The 22,664-nt window shown below is 38.3% G+C and overlaps 1 protein-coding gene across 1 annotated transcript in view; it reads right to left on the minus strand.

Moving 5' to 3' along the window:
- The window catches only part of fam199x (family with sequence similarity 199, X-linked), a 50,091-nt gene that overhangs the window by 18,694 nt on the left and 8,733 nt on the right, over positions 1-22,664 (minus strand). The window contains exons 3-5 of the mRNA XM_079630128.1: positions 3,601-3,820; positions 3,318-3,470; positions 2,787-2,948 (exon numbers count right to left, since the gene is read on the minus strand). Of these exons, the coding sequence (XP_079486254.1) occupies positions 2,787-2,948; positions 3,318-3,470; positions 3,601-3,820 (535 nt within the window). The remainder of the gene's footprint in view (positions 1-2,786; positions 2,949-3,317; positions 3,471-3,600; positions 3,821-22,664) is intronic.

Here is a 22,664-nt window from a genome sequence, read left to right on the forward strand (position 1 = left end):
GTCCAATAAAGCTGTTCTGATTTACATATCTTTTTTCAGATAACAAAATGAGATACATTTTTTATGTGTGAGCTTAATACAGTTTAAAGTTTACTAATACAGTTTAAAGTTTACTATTGTGTTTAAATATGTACAATGTACGGTTTCTAAATTAATTATCTAATTTCAGAGAGTTTGGAAACTGGATGAACTAAAGCTCTGTGATAGTGAGTAAGAGGCTTTAAGTGATAAGCACACTATAAGAATGTAAATCAAAACGGTCAGACTAAATTCTTTAGATATAAAACATAGGAGAACCAGATAAGTGATTGGTCTGTGGAAACACTGTGTTGCTACTCTGAGCCACTCCCTGAACAAAGCAGGCACAGAAAAAGGTGTGACTGCAGCAGGAAAGAAAAACCCTGCGCTCGCAGGAGAGTACTGGAGACATTAAGTTACTAAGGTTTGTCCAAAAAAGATGCTAGGCACTTTTTGGAAAAAAAGAAGTCACGAAAGGGGTCTGAAAAGTCGCTTAATCGACGTTGGCAACAAATAGAACCCATAATAATCAGTGATGCTGCTTTTTAGTTCAATAATGAGAAATTTTGTATTTGTTCACGATTTAACTAAAATGAAGAAACGAATACCGGTAAGTAAACTATGGCCACCATAACTAAAACTATAGAACTAAAATGAAGGTCAAGGAACAATTTCTTTTCTGCATTCTCTGCCGACTGCAACTGTCAGGCTAAGCTACTGGCAAGGTAAGATGTTTTGTAGAAGTCTATTGCATATAGAGGCAAAAGTAAAAAAAAAAAAAAAAAAATTCATATATTATTATTTTTTATTTTGATTTTATTATACAACCATTTAAGAGCTTCAATCGAGTCACAATTGAAATATTGTGTATTTATGAGTCAAGCCCCTTTTTATCTTTTTTTATCTTCTTATTGAGTGAAAGTCAATGGCCGCCCAGAGACTATTTAACCAATATTCAATTAATATTAATTTGACTCATGGACCCAATTATTCTTTATTTATTGCGTTAGAGGGTATTTTTTGTTAACCGTTTATGTCTTAGAAGTAATAATTAGGAAAAACAACACTAGCCGCGTTTCTATTACAGATTTTCGCAAATGTTTTGCGCTATTATCTAAATATCGATAAAAAACTATTGCGAAATGACGGCGTTTCCATTAACCGATGTTATGCAACTAAAACGTCCTATTTTCTCTCGCGATAAGTCATTCCAAAAATCACGGCAACGGACGTTGGTTTATATAATCTCACAGCCACCGCATTAGACATTATTATTATAAATGGAAGGAGACGTACGTGTTATCCAAGCATTAATGGCAGGGAAAGACCCTTATACTCCGAACGCTATATAAGGAGTTTCTGGGTGTTACCGCCTCATTTCTGCTCTGAGGTTTTGATTGTGGCATTTCTTTGAGGTTTAGAATCCAGTATTCCTTAAGGCTAATTATTATTTCTTTTATGAATTTAATAAAGAACTCTGTCTCCTAGCCTATTCCAAACGATCCATGTAGGCTACTTTTGTGTCCATTCGTTTTTCCTTTTTAAACCCGTAATTGAAAAACGAAAAATGAACGGTTGTCTTTTTAAAACAACCTTTTTAAAAAGTTGAACACCAAAATTTTTATTTGAACTGGCTACACCAACTGCTGCGCCAAAAAGTAAATATCGACGAATTTTCAGATTTTTGTTTAATGACCTTTTTCCCCTTTATTAAACGTAAAATATTCACAAATTAATATGGAAAACATGTTGATTTTACTGGTTTTCTAAGGCCAAATTAGAACCTGGAATTGACATTTTCCCACAGTGCTGAATGAGAAGAGCCATTAATATTATTAAACTATTGTTTTCTAACTCGGCTAAAAACATCTCCATCTCCGCTGTTAAGCAGATGCACTTTGAAATGCACCTTTCATACGGATTACTTAATCAGAACACAATGTATTAGTTTTCGATTCAAATTTATTCGTTTTAAAGTGGACATTTCAAGCTTTAGCCTATAGGCTATAGCTATTTTGTTTCAGTTCTCGCGCTCCAGTTCACGGAGATCATGAAAACGTGCCTGATTGTTTTATTTTATTTTACAAAAGCACAACGTTTTCTTGTTATTGTTTACACAAATAAAAGTAGTTACAAATAATGTATTATTTTCTGTATGACCAGAAATTATAGAGTACATTAAGTTGTTTCACTGTTAATAGGAAAATGCAAGTGTTCACGCCCGCGCCTCCACGCCCACACTCCACACAAACCCTTGGATATGCGTCAAAATCTTGTGTTTATTTGTGATAATCTCGGCCCTGTATTATTATTGTCTAACCCGTATTATGAATGACATTTGACAAATTGCTTTGTTCCTTTTTTGGATAAAAGCGTCTTCTAAATATGTAGCCCTAGCCTAGTAAATGTTATAATAATGATGATAGTTATTATTATTTGCGTACACGGGCCCCAAACACACCACGTCTTCTAAGTCAGGTGACTGTAAATGCGCAAAAACCGTTTCCATTGCAGTTTTGCGAAATATTCCTTTTTCGAATTGCCTGAAAAACCACCTCATGCGAGCGTAAAAACTTTTTTGCGATAAACGAGAGTTTTTGCGAAATTGACGTGTTTCCATTGTGCGTATTTTCAATTTGCGCAATTTGAAGGGTAATGGAAACACGGCTAATGTGGATAAATGAATGACATTTTATTTTGAGTGGGCATTAACCAGGTCTCTTCCCCTAACTAATTTAGAGTGGCATGCAATTAGTGTAATTCATTACCTGTTTAAGTTTTTCATCTGTGAGGCAGTTTAGTTCAATGATGAACTCGCTGTCTGTCGGCAGTATCTGTGCGCTCGGGTCGATTATTTTTATGATATCAAGTTGCTCCCGAAGTCCCATCTCTGTGCTCACTTTTCGACTTAAATATTCAATATATTCCACCTGAAAACCAAAAATCAAAGTTAGCTTGCATTAAGAACAGTATAAGCTCTAAAGAAACAGAACAACAAGTAAATGCAGAGAAAAGTCATCATTTCTTTCATAATTGTCTAATAATTAACATTTTTCATTACAAATTATATTATCACTATAACAATATAAAAGTTATATTGAAAAAAAAAAGACATTACTAAACATTTCTCAGCATTTTATATATCCCATGTTGATTTATTGACAACAGCACAGTTGACATGGACAACACCTGATGACCCATGTTAATTATTGTTATCAGGTGGTCTCAGACTACTGAACACATGACAACACAAATTGAGCGTATTTTATATTTTCATTGCATAAATAAAATAAATCAACCTGTTCATCATTAGTCATGGCACTCCAGGGCAGCTCATCCAGATTTCGGTGTGGTTTGTTTTTTCTTTTGGATACAAGGCAGGGTGAACTGGGCACGCTGGGTATGATGTCTGACAATACATCACTACCACTGGCTATGTCACTGCCTGGTAACTACAATGGCACAGTTTTAGTTTAGCAAATTATTCAATAAAATAATCAACAGCTTGTCCATATGTTAGGAAACAATGAAAGTGACATAAAAAAAATTAATAAAAAAACAGCTTTAAAACTAAGAGCTCACCTGCCACTCAAATTCGCTGTCTGACCAGTCCCAATAAGTGCTGATGGAGGAGGACACGTCGCTGCAGACACTGCCCTCTGGGAACAGGTCAAAGGAGGTGAGTTCCTGATCATCCAGGAGGGAGTAGCAGTCATCCTGATCGCCCACAGAAACAGAGGAGAAGAGTTCCTCACTGCACTCTGAACTGGCAACACTAGTGCCGCATGACGTCAGGTTCCATCTGCAAAGAGGTAACAGTTGTTGACTTAAAGGCAGTTTACATTAAAGGGCTTCACGGGTCCACTTGGATCCGAAAATCCGAGGTCTGACCCAAGAACCGAGCGGATTTGGACCCTGATGATCGGTCCTGATCTTAGTATTTTAAAGGTGGTGTGCACCAAACGTCCTAATCTTGATTTTAATTGGACAGAGAGATTACCATACCATGCAGTAATACCATATCTAATCAAACTCTCGAAAATAGACTGGTAAAACAAATACATGATTCTCTGATTCACTCCAAACGCTTTTAACCTATGTAGAAAGTATAATCTCTGCTGTAGCCTGGAACAAAGATTGTTGACATGAAAAGACCAGCATAGTGAATTATCTATAAAGACTCCCAAATACTTATAAGTATATGAAGGGACTTGTGCAATGACTTTACCGTGTATCATTACCGGACTATGGTCCCATACACTTCTAGGATCGAAAATCATCTCAACCGTCTTTGTTCCATTTAGTATTAAGGAGTTATTGTAACACCAATCTACAAATCTCTACAGAAATAATGAGAAACATTATCTTTCCTATTTAATAAGCTTAAAATTGCAGTGTCATCAGAAAATTAGATAAAAAAAAGTATTGTCTTGACGTGCTACGCAAGCAGACACATCCTTGCGGGGCTCCCGTGTTCGTAATTTTAATACGAGTTGTTGACTCTCACCTGTTGTGTGCGGTTGTTCAGAAAGAAATAGAGCCACTTAATACAGTATGGATTTATCTTAAGCTCTTTTAACTTTATTGTCAGCAACATGGGATTTAAGGTATTAAACGCTGAACTAAAATCAATAAAAAGTAAACGGGCATATGCTTGAATGTCTTCTAAGTGACTGCTGACCAAATGAGAGATGTAATTAATGGCGTCTTTAGTACCTCGCCTCTCCCTATATGCGAATTGAAGCGGGTCGATTAATGGTTTGACTTGATCCTTTAACCCCATTAAAACAAATCGCTCAAAACACTTCATAATATGAGATGTGAGGGCCACTGGTCTAAAATCACAATTCTCCACTGAGTTCTGTTTCTTAGGAACTGGTATAACAATGGATGTCTTCCATAGAGATGGGATATTATGTGAGTCCAAAGATTTTTGGAAAATGGGGCAGAATGCCGTGGATAGCTTCATTGCACAAGCTTTTAACAAATAGGCCAAAATTCTATCCGGACCCATAGATTTTTTTAGAGCATATAGCTGGTGACTCAAACCTAAGAAAAAAGTAATTTAAGTAATATGCCCTTTGTTCGTCATCATCAGTTAAAAAAGTTTTGTGAGGTGGTGCCATATTTGTTACAACTTTCATTGCATCCCACAGTTTTTTTGAATTCCCTGTAGCAAAATTATCTTCTATTGTATCTCTATATTTTTTCCTCGCCCCCTTCAGTAATATATTAAATTCCTTTTGGACTATTTTTAATTTAATTTTGTCATGATTTATAAATGCCAACTTCTTCCTATTCAAACATTCCTTAACTTCCTTTGTTATAAAACTTTTGTTATTTGGAAATACCGTTACAGTTTTCTTCTCCACAATTGAGTCCACACAAAAATGTATATAGTCCGTTATGGATTCTGTGGCTGTTCTGTGTCTCCCTAATCAAACACACCTAAATTAAGGCTGCGTTTACACTTGGCATTAACATGCGATCACCGTGATCCGATCAAGCAGATCGGATCATTAGGCAATCAGGACACCGTGCGTTTACATTTGTTCATATTAAGTAGCCTCTGTATCTGGATAACCGATCGGATTTCTGTTTCCTGCTTAATATTTAAATTAGGCCTGTAGCACGATACCAATAAGAGTAGGCTAAAGATTATAAAAATGAAGCAATGTCCCAATTGCTTTCAATCACGTACTTTAGTTTACTGTGCAATCTCCATTCTTAAATCAAATTAAGTTTTTTTAAATGAAGGAATATTTCCAGAGTTGATCATACAAAAATAACCATGGTTAAGTCACATTATCGATCATCTGGGTTTAAGGTTATAGCATGCAATGACTATATTAACAGAAATGGGAGATTAATAAACATGCTGAAATAATAAAAACATTCAACATTTAAAACATAATTTTTTAAAAGTTTATTCCCAGTATTCCTTTGGCAAAGCAGCGTGCGCTCTTCATTAAGATCTCATGACTCACAGCTGTGATTGTACAGGCGATCGCCTCGTTCAGATAATGTTGCACAATTAAAATGAAAAATGACACACACACAGTGTCATGTAAGTCTAAATAAACTGTTTTAAATATTGACGTTTATTTTAAGGTTGAAATAAATTTTATTTATTGTCTAAACTGCGTCTGGCCATTATTTTCTGACAGCCACGTGGGGAGACTGGGCGGGGATTTAAATGACGTCCACCTGTGAATGCAGACACGATGGCTGGATTGCGTTTACATTACACTGAGATCCGATCACAATGCGTCCTCGACTACCTCCGAAACTGGACACGCTGATCAGATAACATTCCGATCAGAAGCGCGTTTACACTCGTCTTTTCAATGTGTATGTGGACAACATCCAGATACAGGTCGCATGTTAATGCCAAGTGTAAACGCAGCCTAACTCATCAGCTCATTATCACATGGGTTAATGAGCTGATGAGTTGAATCAGGTGTGTTTGATTAGGGAGACAAAGAAAACGTGCAGTGTTGGGGGTCCTTCAGGACAGGGTTGAGAAACACTGATCTAAATCAACAACACATATGTTAGACCCTATACCAGTGGTTCCCAAACCTGTCCTGAAGCACCCCCAACACTGCACGTTTTATTTGTCTCCCTAATCAAACACACCTGATTCAACTCATCAGCTCATTAACCCATAATGACCCATAACTCAACACTTGATGGCTGCTCTGTTAAGTCTTCGTCGTCAGTTAGGAACCTGGGTGTGCTCTTTGATACCAATCTTTCATTTGAAAGTCACGTGTCTGTCTAGTATCTGTAAAACCGCATTTTTCCATCTTAAAAATATATCTAAATTACGCCATATGCTCTCGTTGACAAATGCGGAACAATTAGTTCATGCGTTCATGACCTCAAGGCTAGATTATTGTAATGCTCTACTGGGTGGTTGCCCTGCACGCTTAAACTACAGCTAGTTTAAAACGCAGCAGCTTGAGTTCTTACCAGAACCACTAAATGGTTTAGCTCCGCAGTACTTGAGCGAGCTCTTAACGCATTATAGTCCTTCACGTCTATTGCGATTAAGGGTGTCACGATTTCGATTTTAAATCGAAATCAATCGAAATTAAATCACAATCTCGAACATTGAATTAAAAAATGGAATCATCGATGCTGCCACGCCCCCATGTCACGTTCGGTCGGCTTGTCAAGCGAAATAAAACACGCGTGTTGAAATGCTGCGAGTCAACCTCCTCTGGAGGCCGCACACCCGACTAGAAGCGACGCGTCTATGACAACTCGAGGTATCGCACACACTGAACGAGAAGCGCCGCGTCTTAGACAACTCAAGGTATCACACACACCGGACAAGAAGCGCAGCGTCTTTGACAACTCGAGGTATCGCACACCGGCCGCGCACTTTCTAAGTTTATGGCCTGCAATATTATGTTTAAGGACATTATGGAATTAAGATCATGTCTATGTTATGAGGCTACTGTACTATTAAATATGTTGCTTAGTCTGCAGTCTGAAGCACTTTATCTCAGAATGCGTCTGAATGTATCCTGGTAATCCCGATAACATCAGCAATTTTCATTCAACCAGCTGATTTCTGTAAATGAATGTAAAACATGTATATTGCAGCACAGTGTGAAGTCATAACGACGATGAGACAAATAAATGTATATAAAATGTATATTCATTTAAAATAAATTTAATATAAAACTATGTAAATGGCGCTCTATGGCGCGGCAGGATTAATTTTGAACAAGGTCCTGAGCCGTTGCTGGGCGCCGCGGACAGACGCCGAATGACGCCTCCGGTGTGTGTGTGTGTGTGTGTGTACACTCAGAGAATAAAGTGTTCGAATTTTAAAGACGTGGCTCTGCGCGACGCATAGATTTATCTGTTAAACTGTTTGTTTGTATTGTTGTGAACTTGAATGTCATCTTCTGTGAAGAAGACTGCAGTCACAAAAGATAAGATCGCAGGTTATTTTGCTTAAGTTTCCAATTGACTGAAGATATAAGTTATTGTTACATTATGTTCTTAATAAATGTTTTAAATTTGACAATGTAGAGTGGTACATTGCGAACAAAGGTCAGATATTATGCATAAAAGTCTGGTCTAAAAATGGCATAGCAACCTGTGCTTTAAAAAAAAAAAAAAAGTAAAAACCGAGAATCGAACTGTGACCTTAGAATCAAAAATTTAATCGAACCGAGGATTTGGAGAATCGTGACACCCCTAATTGCGATCTCAAAATTCCGGCCAGTTAATAATACCTAGAATATCAAAATCGACTGCTGGCGGTAGATCATTTTCCTATTTAGCACCAAAACTTTGGAACAGTCTTCCTACCATTGTCCGGGAAGCAGACACACACTGTCAGTTCAAAGCTAGATTAAAGACACATCTCTTTGACCTAGTATTCACATAATGCATTATAAACTTCTATAACCCAATGTTAGGCTGCATAGATTAGGTCAGCCGGAACTGGGAACACTTCCTTTATATCATGATGTACTCGTTACATCATAAGAAGAATGGCATCTACACTAATTTTAATGTCTCTGTTTATCCCGAGGTTTTCCCACAGCCTGCTGGATCCAGGCCGTATCCAGATCTGACAAAGGACCTTCGCCTGGACCCGATGTCAATGCAGTGCTGAAGTGCCAACTAGCCTCTCCCTATGGAGGATCCCTTTATCACTCTACAGATAAAGTATTGTGGAAAATTCACGCATCTACCCCGTAGTGATAAAATAAAATAAAATTCTGTATCAAACTTCTAGGCAGGACAAGTAGTTTGTTTAGGCTTGGTTTGTAGAGAATTACAAACATGCGCACATATATTCAAACGCACCTAACTAAAGAATTATTATTGATGCGCACGTGAGTGCCATCAGCGTTTATCACAGGTTAGCGTTTAAAGTCTGTGTAGAGAGAACGGTGTCGTCTTAGCGGCCCCTAATTTAATAACAAATTATACTTTCGACGGAAGTGAATCAATCAAAACTAACTTTAGCTGGAAAATAACATTATTCAAGAACAGCTATAAAGCCAAAACAATCTGTTACCTTAAATTATACGTTTATCTCTGTAAAGCAGCTTTGAAACAATCTACATTGTTTTTTTTTTTGTTTTTTTTTTAACAATTGTTTATTGAGTTTTCTTTTTTAAAGTCATGAAATACAAAGATACCAAGCAAAAAGCAACTATACAAATCTAGAACCAACCCACCCCATCCCACCCCACCCCTGGTAGACTACAAGAGGGATAGAAAAATAATAATAATAAAGAAAAGAAAAAATGACAAGTACAAATATTGAATGTCTTACATGGATGTTAAAAAAGTTGACACAATATCCAAAGTAGCTTGCCATAAATCCACAGTCTTAGCATCGGATCCATGCATACGAGAAGTCGAGAGTTCCATCGATATAATGTCCAGCAAAGATACTGTCCATGTTCGTCTGTCCATTGTGTGAGGAGGATTCCAGCGGTTAACTAACATTTTTTTTGCCGCTGTGAGAGCGGCTAACAGTAAATATCTCTGTCGAATGGATAAGGTAAGGACCCTAAAATCATTCAAAAAAAAAAGGTGTGGGGCCAAACAAATATCAGTGTCCAACAGATATGATAAGTCTTGTGACAGCTGGGTCCAAAAAGGTGAGAGAGAGAAACAGTCCCAAAAGAAGTGCAAGTACGTGCCTAGAGATCCTTGAGAGCAAAGATTACACTTGGGAGAGGAGGATAGATTCATATAGAAACGTTTCATAGGAGTCAAGTAAACCCTATGTAGTAATTTCCAGTGTATCATTTGATGATTGGGGTTCTTGGAAGACAGCTTAAACATTTTCCATACCTGATCCGAAAATAAAACATGCACATCTTCATTAAGATCCTTGGCCCAAACAGTTGTAATAGATAAGGGTTTGTAAGAATACTCAAGAAGATACCGATAAATGACTGAAACAGAGGAGGGAGATCTCTCAGAAGGAAGGATTAATTTGCGCAGTGGGTGAATAGGTAAATTGGAGACCCAAGGCACCCCATATGCCCGAAGGGCCGATCTTATTCGCAAATACATATAAAAAGATGTACCTTGTAAATTATATTGAGCTTTAATGTTCTGAAATGATTTTAGACCCATATCATCATAGATCTCTCCCAAAGTGTTTACTTTTTTCCCCCATTGCGGACAATGAAAAGGGACCTTGCCAGACAAAAGATTATTATTATGGAAAATAGGCGAATGCTTATGCAAAATTGTAACTTGGTGTGTTTGCTTTTCGACTTCCCTCCAAGTGGAAAGAAGATGAGTTACAATGGGACCAAACTGAGATTTACACTGCCTCAGTGGAACCCCGGAAAAAACAAGATGCTTCAGTTCATAGGGATAAACTATAGATTCCTCAAGTGCTCTCCATGAAACAGAAGCATCAGAATCAAACCAGACTGATAAAGGGCGGAGAGTAAAGGCTTGAGCATAAAGTCTAAAATTAGGGAAAGACAGACCTCCATGTAATCTGTCACGCTGTAAAGTAGTCAGCTTGATTCGAGGACGTTTTCCATCCCATATATACCGAGAAACGCATGCATTGAGTTTATTCCAAAAGCCAGCAGGTGGAGAAAGAGGAATCATAGATGAAAAGAAATTAATACGTGCAAGAACATTCATTTTAATTACAGATATACGAGCATGAAAAGAAGTAGGGAGACGAGACCACTTTTCCAAGTCTGAGGATATTTTTGCTAAAATACTATTCAGGTTTTTCGAGATAATTTCCTTCAGGGATGGAAAGATATCTATCCCCAGGTACTTAAAGGATTGAACCACCGGAATAGATATGGATAGGGGTGTGGGGTCAATTTTGAAATTAAGGGGGAGTAAACATGACTTGGTCCAATTAATTTTAAAGCCAGAGAGGGATCCAAATTTGTCAAATAAATTCAACACCTGAGGGATAGAATGTGACGGTTTCTCCAAAAACAATAAGATGTCATCAGCAAACAATGAAATATGATGGTGTGTGTTTCTTATAGTTATTGGGGAGATAATTTCAGATTGTCGGACCGCTTGAGCTAAGGGTTCCAAGGATAAAGCAAACAACAGAGGAGAAAGCGGGCAACCCTGACGAGTACCTCGCTGTATAAGGAATGGATTTGAACAAACTGAACCTGTAAGAACAGTAGCTGCTGGATTGGTATACAGAATTTTAATCATGTTTATAAAACTTGATCCTAAACCCAGATGTTGTAGAACCACCCACAAATAGTCCCATTCTAGCTGGTCGAAAGCTTTCATCGCATCCAGAGATAATACTGCGCAAGGGGAAGTCAACATACTTGCTGAATTAACTATATGACATAGTCTGCGCAAGTTATCAGAGGCAGAACGAGATTTAATAAACCCTGTCTGGTCATAATGGACTAATCTATTCATAAATCTCTCTAAACGTCGGGCCAGCACTTTAGCATACAATTTAACATCCGTCCCTATCAAAGAAAGTGGCCGATAGCTAGAACAGGAAGTTGGATCTTTGTCCTTTTTTAAAAGAAGAGAAATAATGGCTATATTAATCGATGAGTGAAATGAACCTTGAGAAACCGAAAAATTTATCATATCCAACATTAGAGGGCCTAAGTCAGACCAAAAAGTTGTATATAATTCGATTGGAATACCATCTGTGCCAGGGGATTTCCCTTTGTTCATAGACTTAGCAGCTAACTCCAGCTCCTGAAGAGTAATCGGTTCAGCCAGATATTCCGAATCTGAATCCGACAGCCGAGGTAAATCAAGATTGGATAGAAAGGAGGCAGAAGAGTCAGGGTCACCACTAGAAGAGGTATAAAGGTTAGAATAAAAAGAGCGAAAAGTGGTATTAATGTCTTTAGGATCTGTCGTAATGTCCCCAGATTGGGATTTCACCGCAGGAATATTAGCAAATTTTTCACTGTTGCGTAATCTCAAAGCTAAAAGGTGACTTGGTCTACTCCCCTGAAAATAATAATTCTGCCTGGATCTTTGAATCAAAAATTCTGCCCTGGATCTCAGTAATGAGTTGAGTTCAGTCCTAACCGCCATGATTTTGCTGAGTGTATTGTCCGAAAAAAATCGTTGATTATCTTTTGTCAAGTTCTGAAGCTGCAATTCCAGCTCAGCTATCTTTTTATGTCGTTTTTTTTGGAGGAAAGAGGCAAATGAAATTGAGTTATTCCTTATAAAGCCTTTAACTGCATTCCAAAGTGTTCGCGGATCGTCCACTGAGCCTCGGTTAAATTCAATAAACTCAGCAAACTTTTTTCTGAACTGACTGCAAAAGTTTCTGTCCTGTAACAGCTTAGGGTTAAATCGCCATCTAGGGGCCCGAGATGGCCGAGGGACCAAAGATAACTTGCACAAAATACTATCATGATCAGACAGCGATAGGGAGCAAATATCCGCATCTTGAGCAGCTGAAGATAAAGAAGTAGAAATAAAAATATAGTCGATTCGTGAATATGTTTTATGGGGACCGGAGAAGAATGTGAATGATCTAGCAGAAGGGTTTAGTAATCGCCAAATATCCACCAGAGAGGATGAAGTTGCACATTGCCGTAGTTTATCAGAACAAAGAGCTTGGGAGTGTGATTCCTTTGGCCCAGATCTATCTAAAGTATGGGACATTACAGAATTCATATCTGCACCCATTACAATTTCAAAGTCAGAGAATTTCAAGAGATAAACTGAGAGTAAAGAGAAGAAAGCAGGGTCAGGAGTACATGGAGCGTAAACGGAAAGAAATACAATATTCCTATTCTCCACAGCTGTTTTTATGTGCGTTACTCTACCATCCAAGTCACAGCCTTTATCCAAAATAGTGACATTTAAAGTCCTCCGCACCAAAATTAGGACACCTTTAGTTTTAGTATCAGTAGATGAATGAGATACCACTTCATAAAACTTATTATTGCACCTGCGTACATCCTCCTCTTTCAAATGGGATTCTTGAACTAACGCTATATCAATCTTTCTTCTTCGCAAAAAATCCAAAAAACTTGTGCGTTTGTGAGGGCCGTTTAGGCCATTTATATTGCAACTCAGAATATTAAGCTCAGTCATAAGTATCCAATTGAAATGCTGCTAGATAAAACAAAGTATAACTTAGAAAATGAAACCATTTGAGTCTACCATCAAACCACCCCCCACCCTTCCCATCACCATTTGGAGAAACATAACAATATTCCCATAAACTATGGCGGATCAAACCAAGAACAAACCTTGATCCGCCAACCCCCCTTAATACGATCAGTGGCGTCAACAGAAACCTGCACATTACCGAAGCACCAACATTGGCCCAGTGCTGAAATAATGACTAGCAAGTACATAAAAAGCAAAATAATAATAATAAAATAAATAATAAAAAAATAAAAATAAAAATAATAATAATAATAATTATTGTATATACACATTTGGCTAAACGTGTAAAAAAAAAAAAAAAAAATTTACATGGCACACAACCCGATAAGAAATACAATATAGTGAGAGCTCAGCCTTTTAATAATTATGGCATACAAAATAAAGTGAGGTGAACTCTATGAAATATCACCTAACGAGTTAGAACTTTTTAGAGCATCTCAGCTATGACCGGCCGAACGAAGATCAGCGGGGGTTAGTAGCTAACTGGCAACCGAGAAAGTGTCTTGCTTCCTCTGGGGAGTACAGCATTTTTGGCTCGCCTTGATTGAGAATAACCTTCAGCGTTGCAGGATAAAGAAGGAAATTATGGATTCCAGCTTCCCTCATTTCCCTCCGAATTGGTGCAAACGCACTTCTTTTTGCAGTCATAGGAGAAAAGTCTGGAAAGAAGGACAGCGCTGCTCCGTCGCTTGTTTTCACCGGAGCATGCAGTCTAGCAGCCCGCAGAATGAGCTCCCTGTCCGTGTAGCGCAGAAGTTTAAAGAGAAAGACCCGTGGTTTAGCGCGATCTGAGGAAGCCTTTGTATACACGCGATGTGCTCGTTCCACTTCAATCTCTCTTCCCGCTAGAGAAGGGAGCCACGTCGACAGCGATCTTTTCAAAAAGCCCATGGGGTCGTCCTTTTCGGATCCTCCAGGCAATCCAATCAGCCGCAGATTGCTGCGCCTGTTGCGATCTTGTAAATCCACCACCTGTTGTTCAAGTGCGGTTAATCGCATATCGTGATCTGCGACTACTTTCTTTTGTTCACGCATCTCACCTGTGAGAAGGTCGAGTTTAGAGCATAGCGACTGGACAACTGACATGTGAGAGGCAAATTCACTCCGCATCGCCGTCAGCTCGGTTTTTAGGATGTCCTCAAAGCGTGCAACCGTGTTAGCCATTTTGTCAACCGTATAATCCGTGGTCGGAGCCTTGGATCTCTTCTTAATCGGAGAAGATGACGGCGAAAAATCTTGCTGTTTCCGATTGTGTGACATCTGGCAAAGTACAATTATTGAATAAAACTTAAAATAAAACAAAAAATCGGCAAAAAAGGGGCCAAATGTACGGAGCTCTACTCAAGTGCGACAGGGTTCATGAGCACGTCACGTGACTCTTTATAAACAATCTACATTGTTAAAAGCGCTATATAAATGAAGATGACTTCACTGTATAAATTATACATTGATTCTTATTAAAGTTCTCAGTTGAGTGAGTGATTTTCTCTTTGTGTCTTGTTGTTTTATTAACATTAAAGTGATAGTTCCCCAAAACATTTAAGTTGTCATAATTCTCTCAAGTTGTTTTAAACCCGAAAAAGTTTTTTTCTTATGTTTGAAAAGTTATTTTGAAGAATTTGGGTAACCAAACAGTTGGCTGTTGTTTTTTTCTCCTATGGAAGTCAATGGGGACCAGCAACTGTTTTGTTACCCACATTCTTCAAAATATGTTATTCTATGTTAAGCACAAGAAAAACCTATTAATATAGGTTTGGAACCAACATTAGAGTGAGTAAATAATGACAGAATTTAAAAAAAAAATTGGTGAACTATCCCTAAGGACAAGCGACAGCATGTTTAATGTAGGCTACTGTCGCTTTAAGACCGGCACGCAACGCATCTTAATATACACGCATATGACAGATGCACCACATTTTCTCTCAAATGTTTGCTTTCAATTTAGACATAACCAACTATGTTTATGTAAACCTTGTGTGTATTTGACAGTATTAGCGCAATGAGACAACTTAGCCTGTCAAACAGCGCCTGGATACTGGACTGTGTTAGTTCCTGCACTTCGGGTGTAGCCTACACGCCCAGAAAAGCGCACGTTAGAAAAGCGCATCAGCACGCGAGTTAAATGTTTAACCGGCAAGGCTTTAAAGTACATGCAAATAATGAACTTTTGTGAATTGCAGTTTCCCGTACCTCTGCATTAACGAGTGATGCGTTTATGTACGTCGAGTTGTACAGTATGTTGAGACAGGTGACAGAACTGCAACTGATAGAATGCACTGTAACACGATACTACAATATTTCTTCAAAAAGCAGATCGTGAAGACATTTTAATAGTCCACGATCAAAAATCGTTATATCGCACACCCCTACTAGAAGCCATTTAAAGTCTGAGAAAGGTCCCACCTCTCAGGGTTGGCTCGACCAATAAGAAAGGGGGAATTTCCAAGCGGGAAATTCCTCTTTTGGGAGGATTTATGGCTCTGCCTTAAGTGTGGTAAGACATAGGCCTTGCTGTTTGTGTCCATTTATATTCAGATAGGTTTTCAAAAATGTAACCAGTTCAATGGCCCTTTCCTTAGAAATTGATTCAATGTTGCTGAAAGGAGCCATAGAAGTTCCTCCCCTCAGTCAGAGGAATGGGTTTTACGGTATTTTCCGGACTATAAGTCGCTCCGTAGTATAAGTCGCATAGGGCTGCACGATTATGGCCAAAATGATAATCACGATTATTTTGATCAATATTGAGATCACGATTAATTATCACGATTATTTGTTGATTTGAACCAAAACAAATTGTATTGTCACATAGGCTAATTATAACTGCTTTTTACATCCATATTGTGCTACATTTCCTGCTAATGTACAAATATGTGCATCAAAATAAAATGGGTCCTCTCCTCTTACTCCCCAAAATTCAGTGCATCTCCTTAAAGAATAAATAGGCTACAAATAAATAATTTAATAATTTAACTCTTAATAATTTTATTTATATTTTATACATTGTATTTATAATTAATATTAGGATATACTAGAGATATTATCTTCTGTTATAATTATTATTACTTGGTTAAATTCTAATGTAGAATGCGGTCTGTTATTTCATGAAAACAGACAGCTAAGAATAACACACCGTGATCGTTGCCATGAAAAACAGAGCATTGCATTGGACACGGTGTTCTTCAACGGAAGTAATACAATCGTTTTTAAATCAATAAACTCCTTTTTAAATCAATATTGTGTGTCAAATTATTTATTTATTTGGTAGGTAGCCATGTAAGCGGGATCCCGATGTCGGTGAATAAAATTCAGTCATTGTTGTTATTTGAACAGTCTCTTGTTATTTGAAGTTTCTCACGCACTATCGCTCGCACGCAGACACACTCTGTCTCTCTCGCACACTATTTCTCGCGCGCAGACACACTCTGTGTCTCTCTCGCGCACTATTCCTCGCGCGCAGACACACTTGGTCTCTCCAGGTCTCTCTCGCCCAGTTCGTTTCGCTTTTGTCCAGTCCGGCAAAACATTATAGTTTCTACATCTAGAAATTAAGCTGCGCGGTGCAGGGATAAACTCTGATTACTGGCTCATGGAGTCACGTGATCAAACAGTGGTTTACGGAACAGTTTATTTTTTTTTAAAACAGTTTATTTCTATACCAGGGGAATTTCTTGCTTTTCAACCACGGTAAGAAAAAATCCATACCGTCCCAGTCCTAGTAGACAGTAATGTTTTCTCTTGGTTCATCTCAGTCAGTATGAATTAATTTTGATATACAAGTCACATCTGACTATAAGTCGCAGGACCAGCAAAACTATGTAAAAAAGTGCGACTTATAGTCCGGAAAATACGGTACTTCATGTACTTCCTTTTTCCAAAGAAAGATGGCGGTATTCGGCCAGTTCTGGACATGAGAGGCCTAAAAGTGCTCTTAAAGTATCTTACTTTCCAAAAGTTACGCAAAGTTAGGGCTGGGACGGTTACCGCATTACCGCGGTCACGTGACGCCTACAGCGGGTCTGAGCTCGTCACAGTAATTTCACCGCAAAATAAATAAATATAAAAACATTGGCCTGCACATGTGTACACGTTGTGTCTAATGACATGGATTCATTGATTCTAATGACATGGATTATGTCTAATGACATTGTGTCTTTCATGGATTCATCAAAAGATAGAGCAAATCCAACCTTTTATGAGTTGGGGAACGCAATGTTGTCCCATGACACATACTAACATTCCATTCTAGAGATGCGCGGATGGGCGCACCCGCCCACCTTCCGCTGATTGTTTTAAGGTCTATGGGCGATGCAAGGCGCTGCTGACGCGAGCCGCGAGGTTAGAAAGCTCTTGGCTGTTCTTGATCCAAGACTGATCCAATGCAGGAGACTGATCCAATGCAGCAAAGATATTTAACGGCTAAAGTCCCTAGTGTATTGGCTATGTTGTATCTCCAGAATTCCGATCGGCGCACAGGGCCAAAAATAAAAAATAAGGGATCTGCTGCCCATGAGTGGCTGAGTTGCCTGTTGTATGCATTACTTTCTCTTCCACTTCTATGGGAAACATTACACCACATATTCCTATACAAGTATAGGGTGCTTTTAGTTGCATCCCGATGGCCAGCTAGGTTTCCTCTCCTTCTGAGTCTGTTACAGGGAGAACCTTCTCAGATGCACGGCTGTGGTTTTGGTCATTGGGTACGGTTCACAGTTAATGGTTTGTAAACCAGCAGTAATGAACACTAACCGCCTTGATGAACTGCTACCTGGTCTTCTCCATGTACCTTTGTACCTTTTTTATTTTTTATAAAAAAATGTATTATATGATATCTTGCCTTTCTCGCCAACTTGGCTTACACAGGCATGTGAAAATGAAATGCTTTTGTTTCGTCTGATAAACAATTAAAAAATTTAATCGTAACACAATTGTGCGCGTTATCCACGCTGCATCGTCATAACAATACTGTCAATAATGGCGGCGAGCAATGTCTCCATGGAAACGGAGATCACCACTCCTGACAATTTGAGAAGCGATGTGTGGAAGGTGTTTGGATTTCAAATCATAAATGGGAAAATTAAATCACAAATAAAGTCTGAATGAAATATCACTCCTCAACTTGCAACCTTACTGTGCGTTCACACCGGACGCGAATAGCGCGTCAAATTCGCGCCTGCCGCGTCTAGTTATACACTTGACCACTTTTGTGTCCATTCACGCCTGACGCGCTATTCGCGTCCGGTGTGAACGCACCATTAGGGCACATCTGACAACGCTACACCATGACAAGCTATAGGCGATCTGTCCAAAGAACCGCTGCTAAAACAGGCAAGAATGACTTATTTTCTTCTCTTCATCACGGGGCTTACCAGCTGTCTGCTGTCCTAGCCGCGCAACAATCACTGACAGAGTTGTGAAACTCTGACACAACATCAGACAACTGATCAGTGGAAAAATGTCCATTCAAGTTGCCAAATTAAAGTCATTCATTTTGTTCCGCTGTTTTATTGTTAATAAAAAAACGCGATCACCCGTTTCTAAATGTTTATTGTAATGTTAGCTGTCCCTCTAGTGGACAGAACGTGTAACAACAACCAAATGCTATAGTGGCATTGACGATCCATAAGCCTGTGTAATGTCGCAAATATTAATAATAGGATGAATTTGAGCATTTAATATTCAAATATTATTCGAATATTAGATAAAATAAGGAATGGAATTCGAATAGTATTATAGAGGAAGATTGACAGCCCTAATATGGATCGATGCATCGATCAAACTTCTAACAATACCATTCATCGATGGCACACATCAAATATTGATGATACCATTATTTTGACACTCCACATGCTTGGAGACTAGATTGACTGAAACCTAAACAAGTTGTCACAAAAGTCGGTATTGTCCACTGTCAAGGCATTGCGAGTTCATGTTTTACCACGGAAACTCACAAGCACCCTTGTTGTTTGTGAACACAACTTGATAAGTTCGTTTTAGCGAATCAGCGCGCAGTATTCAGGTCAGGTGACAAGACTGATATGCACTTTGAAAAGACGCGCAAGCTGAGAGGAGTTTCGTTGAGGCTGACAAAAAATGATAGAGGATGGATAATTTCAAATGAACTTGAAAACTGTAATATATAAAACACATACTTTCAATGAAGTTGAATTTTGTAAGTTACCTGTATTTTTTTAGTTATTATTTAAATCAAAACAACCTAGCTGCAGTTTTTTTTAATTACTTGGAATGCACAATAAATAAATAAAAAACATGATTTATGAAAATGAACAAGACAGAGCTATCCGTTTTTCCAAATGAACTCTTTCTTCTGTTGTAAATGTCCTAATTGGGAGAGGGTGTGCAATTTTCAAAGAGTTTAATTAAACGACGTTCATGTTATTTGTTTTGGTTGCATCAGTTAATAAACGTAACTGGTTGTGTAAACTTGGCACATAATATCTAAATAATGATAAATCAATTGATATAGCCTTAAATCGAATCAAATCGCAGAATTTTTTTGAGATAAAAATGATGTAAAAAAAAAAAAAAAACTTGCAATCACAATTATAAGTGTATTGTGATTGTGTTGTCACTAAACTTAATACAATTCTGTTTAGTCACCAACTGTTTTGACAATGTTTACATGGTAGGCTACAATGACTGGTATGCTACGGTTTTTATTATTGCTTGACAAATTTCAATTCAATTCTTGTGATTTGAATTGATCTTGATTCAATATTGATTCCTTCGGATAAATATTAGGTACAGTAGATCACGTTAATGTGTCATGTTAATTTATTTAATTAAATGCCTTTCCTGAGGTAAACGTAACGTTGGAGTTCTCCAGCTGTTTATGGGCCTCTTTCCGCGGTTGAAAAACTCGATCGATTTTATTACATTTCGGTAAGTTGAACTAGCCTGACTACGTCAGACTTCGTACTTCCGCTCAATTTCATTTCGCTTCTGTACTTAGTCTGAGACATCGACATGTCTCTCAGTTTTCCTCCGGCCTGAAAACAGCCGGCCAATCAACGAACAGAGAGCGGGCTGAGAGCCGTGACGTAGACGCTAAGCGCCGAGTTTGAGATTGGGGAAATCGAAAACGACCGCGGGGAGACAAGGGATGCAATTCGCTCTGTTGTGGAGAATATTCCCGGCATTTCCAAACTGAAGGACGAACAAGAAGAGTGTTTGGTAAACATTTTGAATGGAGGTGATGTCGATATGTGACATCTAGGTCTCTTTTATCTGTCGAGCTCGAACTGGCACCCTTTTGACAGGTCAGTGTCTCCTTTTTTTTCTCCAGTTCGTAAATATTGCCATGTCATGCTGTAATCTTGCAATTAAGTTGCAGCATTTCCAACAGACTCGAAATGAACAAAGAGCTGTGTTTGACAGAACTAATCCTAACTTTGACAGTTAGCTGCAAATATTTTCCTGTTTCTCTTTACTGTCAAATAATAGTTTAGAGGCCCCGATTGTGCCGTGGATGCGTAGATTTACTTCATATAATCTACAAAAGTCGTTGACAGCCATGTTCACTCCGGTATTTCTCTTGATGGTTTCGTTTTCGCATTATTTATAATGTGTTTACAGTGGCAGTTCGATGCTGCTGAGCTGGCGCATAACCAAACGTTATGTGATTGGCTTACGGGTAACCAATGATTTTATACTTCAGACGAGCGCCCCCCCCACGATAAAGAAAACACTTTTCAATGATGCCATGCCAGACTCTGTCTATGAAGCAAAGCGAAGTAGCAGAGTTTGGTATTACCAGGCTAAAGTTGAACTGTATCTTTCAAATTACCTATTGATCATTCGTGTTTATTTATATTAACTAAGGTAGTAACAGATGATCGGTTCACGTGCCGCTTGAACTGAGATCTGTCAGCGATCTGTCACGTCACATTTACAAGCGCCAAAACGGTGTTTATTGTTTGAATTTTGTAATTAAATTGACAGAATCTGAGAGCTGAGAATTTGTTTCATGTCAATAGTACCGTAACCTTCTCTGTCGGTGTCAGTGTCCTCTTTGCTTCGCGATTTTCTCTGCGTGAGAAAATGGGTGTGTGGCGTGAGAGTGTGTGAAAAGTGACAATTGAGTGAGTCTCACGGTGAATTCGTGAGAGTTGGCAGCTCTGCAGATTCAGTTTGTAAATGTTTTTGGCGGGTGTGCTTGTGCTGCCGTGGTCTTGTTAATTTCCCATGTTGTTTGTGTATCTCTATGGCAAATGCGCTGAGCCCGTTCGGAACTACGGGAGCCCAGAGGGAGCGTTGGCGGATGTTAAAGAGAAAACCGATTTTCATTCAAACACATCGACGTACACTACACATTCGAGTTAATCGATAAAATCGATTTATCGCCCAGCCCTACAATTAACCATTAGTTTTCAATAGCATACATTTAGATCATGATCACCACAGATAAATCACGCATATAGCACCTCAATACCATGGTAAAATGTAACTATATGGTATTTGTATGAAAAACAGTAGCCTAAATTAGGGCTGAACGATTTTGGAAAATAATCTAATTGCAATTATTTTTATCAATATTGCGATTGCGATTTAATACGCGATTATTTTTTAAGCTCTTTATCTATTATATTATTCAACAAACACAAGCAATAAATCATTGTAAACTATCGATGGGAATCTTTAGGCACCTCATGAGCCGATCAACTTTATTTATTTATTAATTAATCTTATTAATAAAACTTTAATAAAAATAATTACACATTAAAAAAAGAAATTAATACAGTTACATGTTAATAATTTTAAATAGGCTATATAAACGAATAGCTTCAAAACATAAAAGTTATCAATAACAAAGAGGGGAAAAAACATTGCAAGCAAACAAAGAGTGCTTTCAGTATTTAAGAGTCGTCTGAATGTTTTCCATTCAAGAGCTGTGATTAAGTGATTTTTCTTTCTCAGTTTAGATACGATAAGCTGCTTCACACTAATGCACAGATCTCTTTTGAAATATAAGATGTGGTTTGTCCTGTCTGTTTAATAACTTAAGACATAACTGACTGTTTGTTTACATTAATTTCGCGTCTTAAACGCATTTTGAGATGCAAGTATAGGCTATATTTAACCACGTAGACACAGCCGCATGTGAGAGCGCTCTTCACAAAGCGGGCGTGAGTATTTTAAATTGAAAGCAGCTTCTGTCGATGGTTTTTATTTTTAATATATAAGCCAACTGCATTCCAAAAGACATATGATGCCTTTATAGAGCATTTGTAAGGAAAATACTGGCGGGCGGGACCACGCACTACTAGAGTAACATCAAGCAAAGCGTGCGTATTTCACAGTGCATAGTGCCATATGATCTAGTGCAATGAAGCCCGCGAATGTCCAATTCGCTTCAACTTTTCCGAACTGTATGAAAGACTATTTTTCGGAAGGTTCGAGTGTGTGTGTGTGTGTGTGTGTGTGTGACAGAGGAATTAGAAGCAAGCAGAATACGGTTGTTTTTAAAGCACACG

This window comes from Phoxinus phoxinus (genome assembly GCF_949152265.1).
Source record: "Phoxinus phoxinus genome assembly, chromosome: 12".
Lineage (NCBI taxonomy): Eukaryota > Metazoa > Chordata > Actinopteri > Cypriniformes > Leuciscidae > Phoxinus > Phoxinus phoxinus.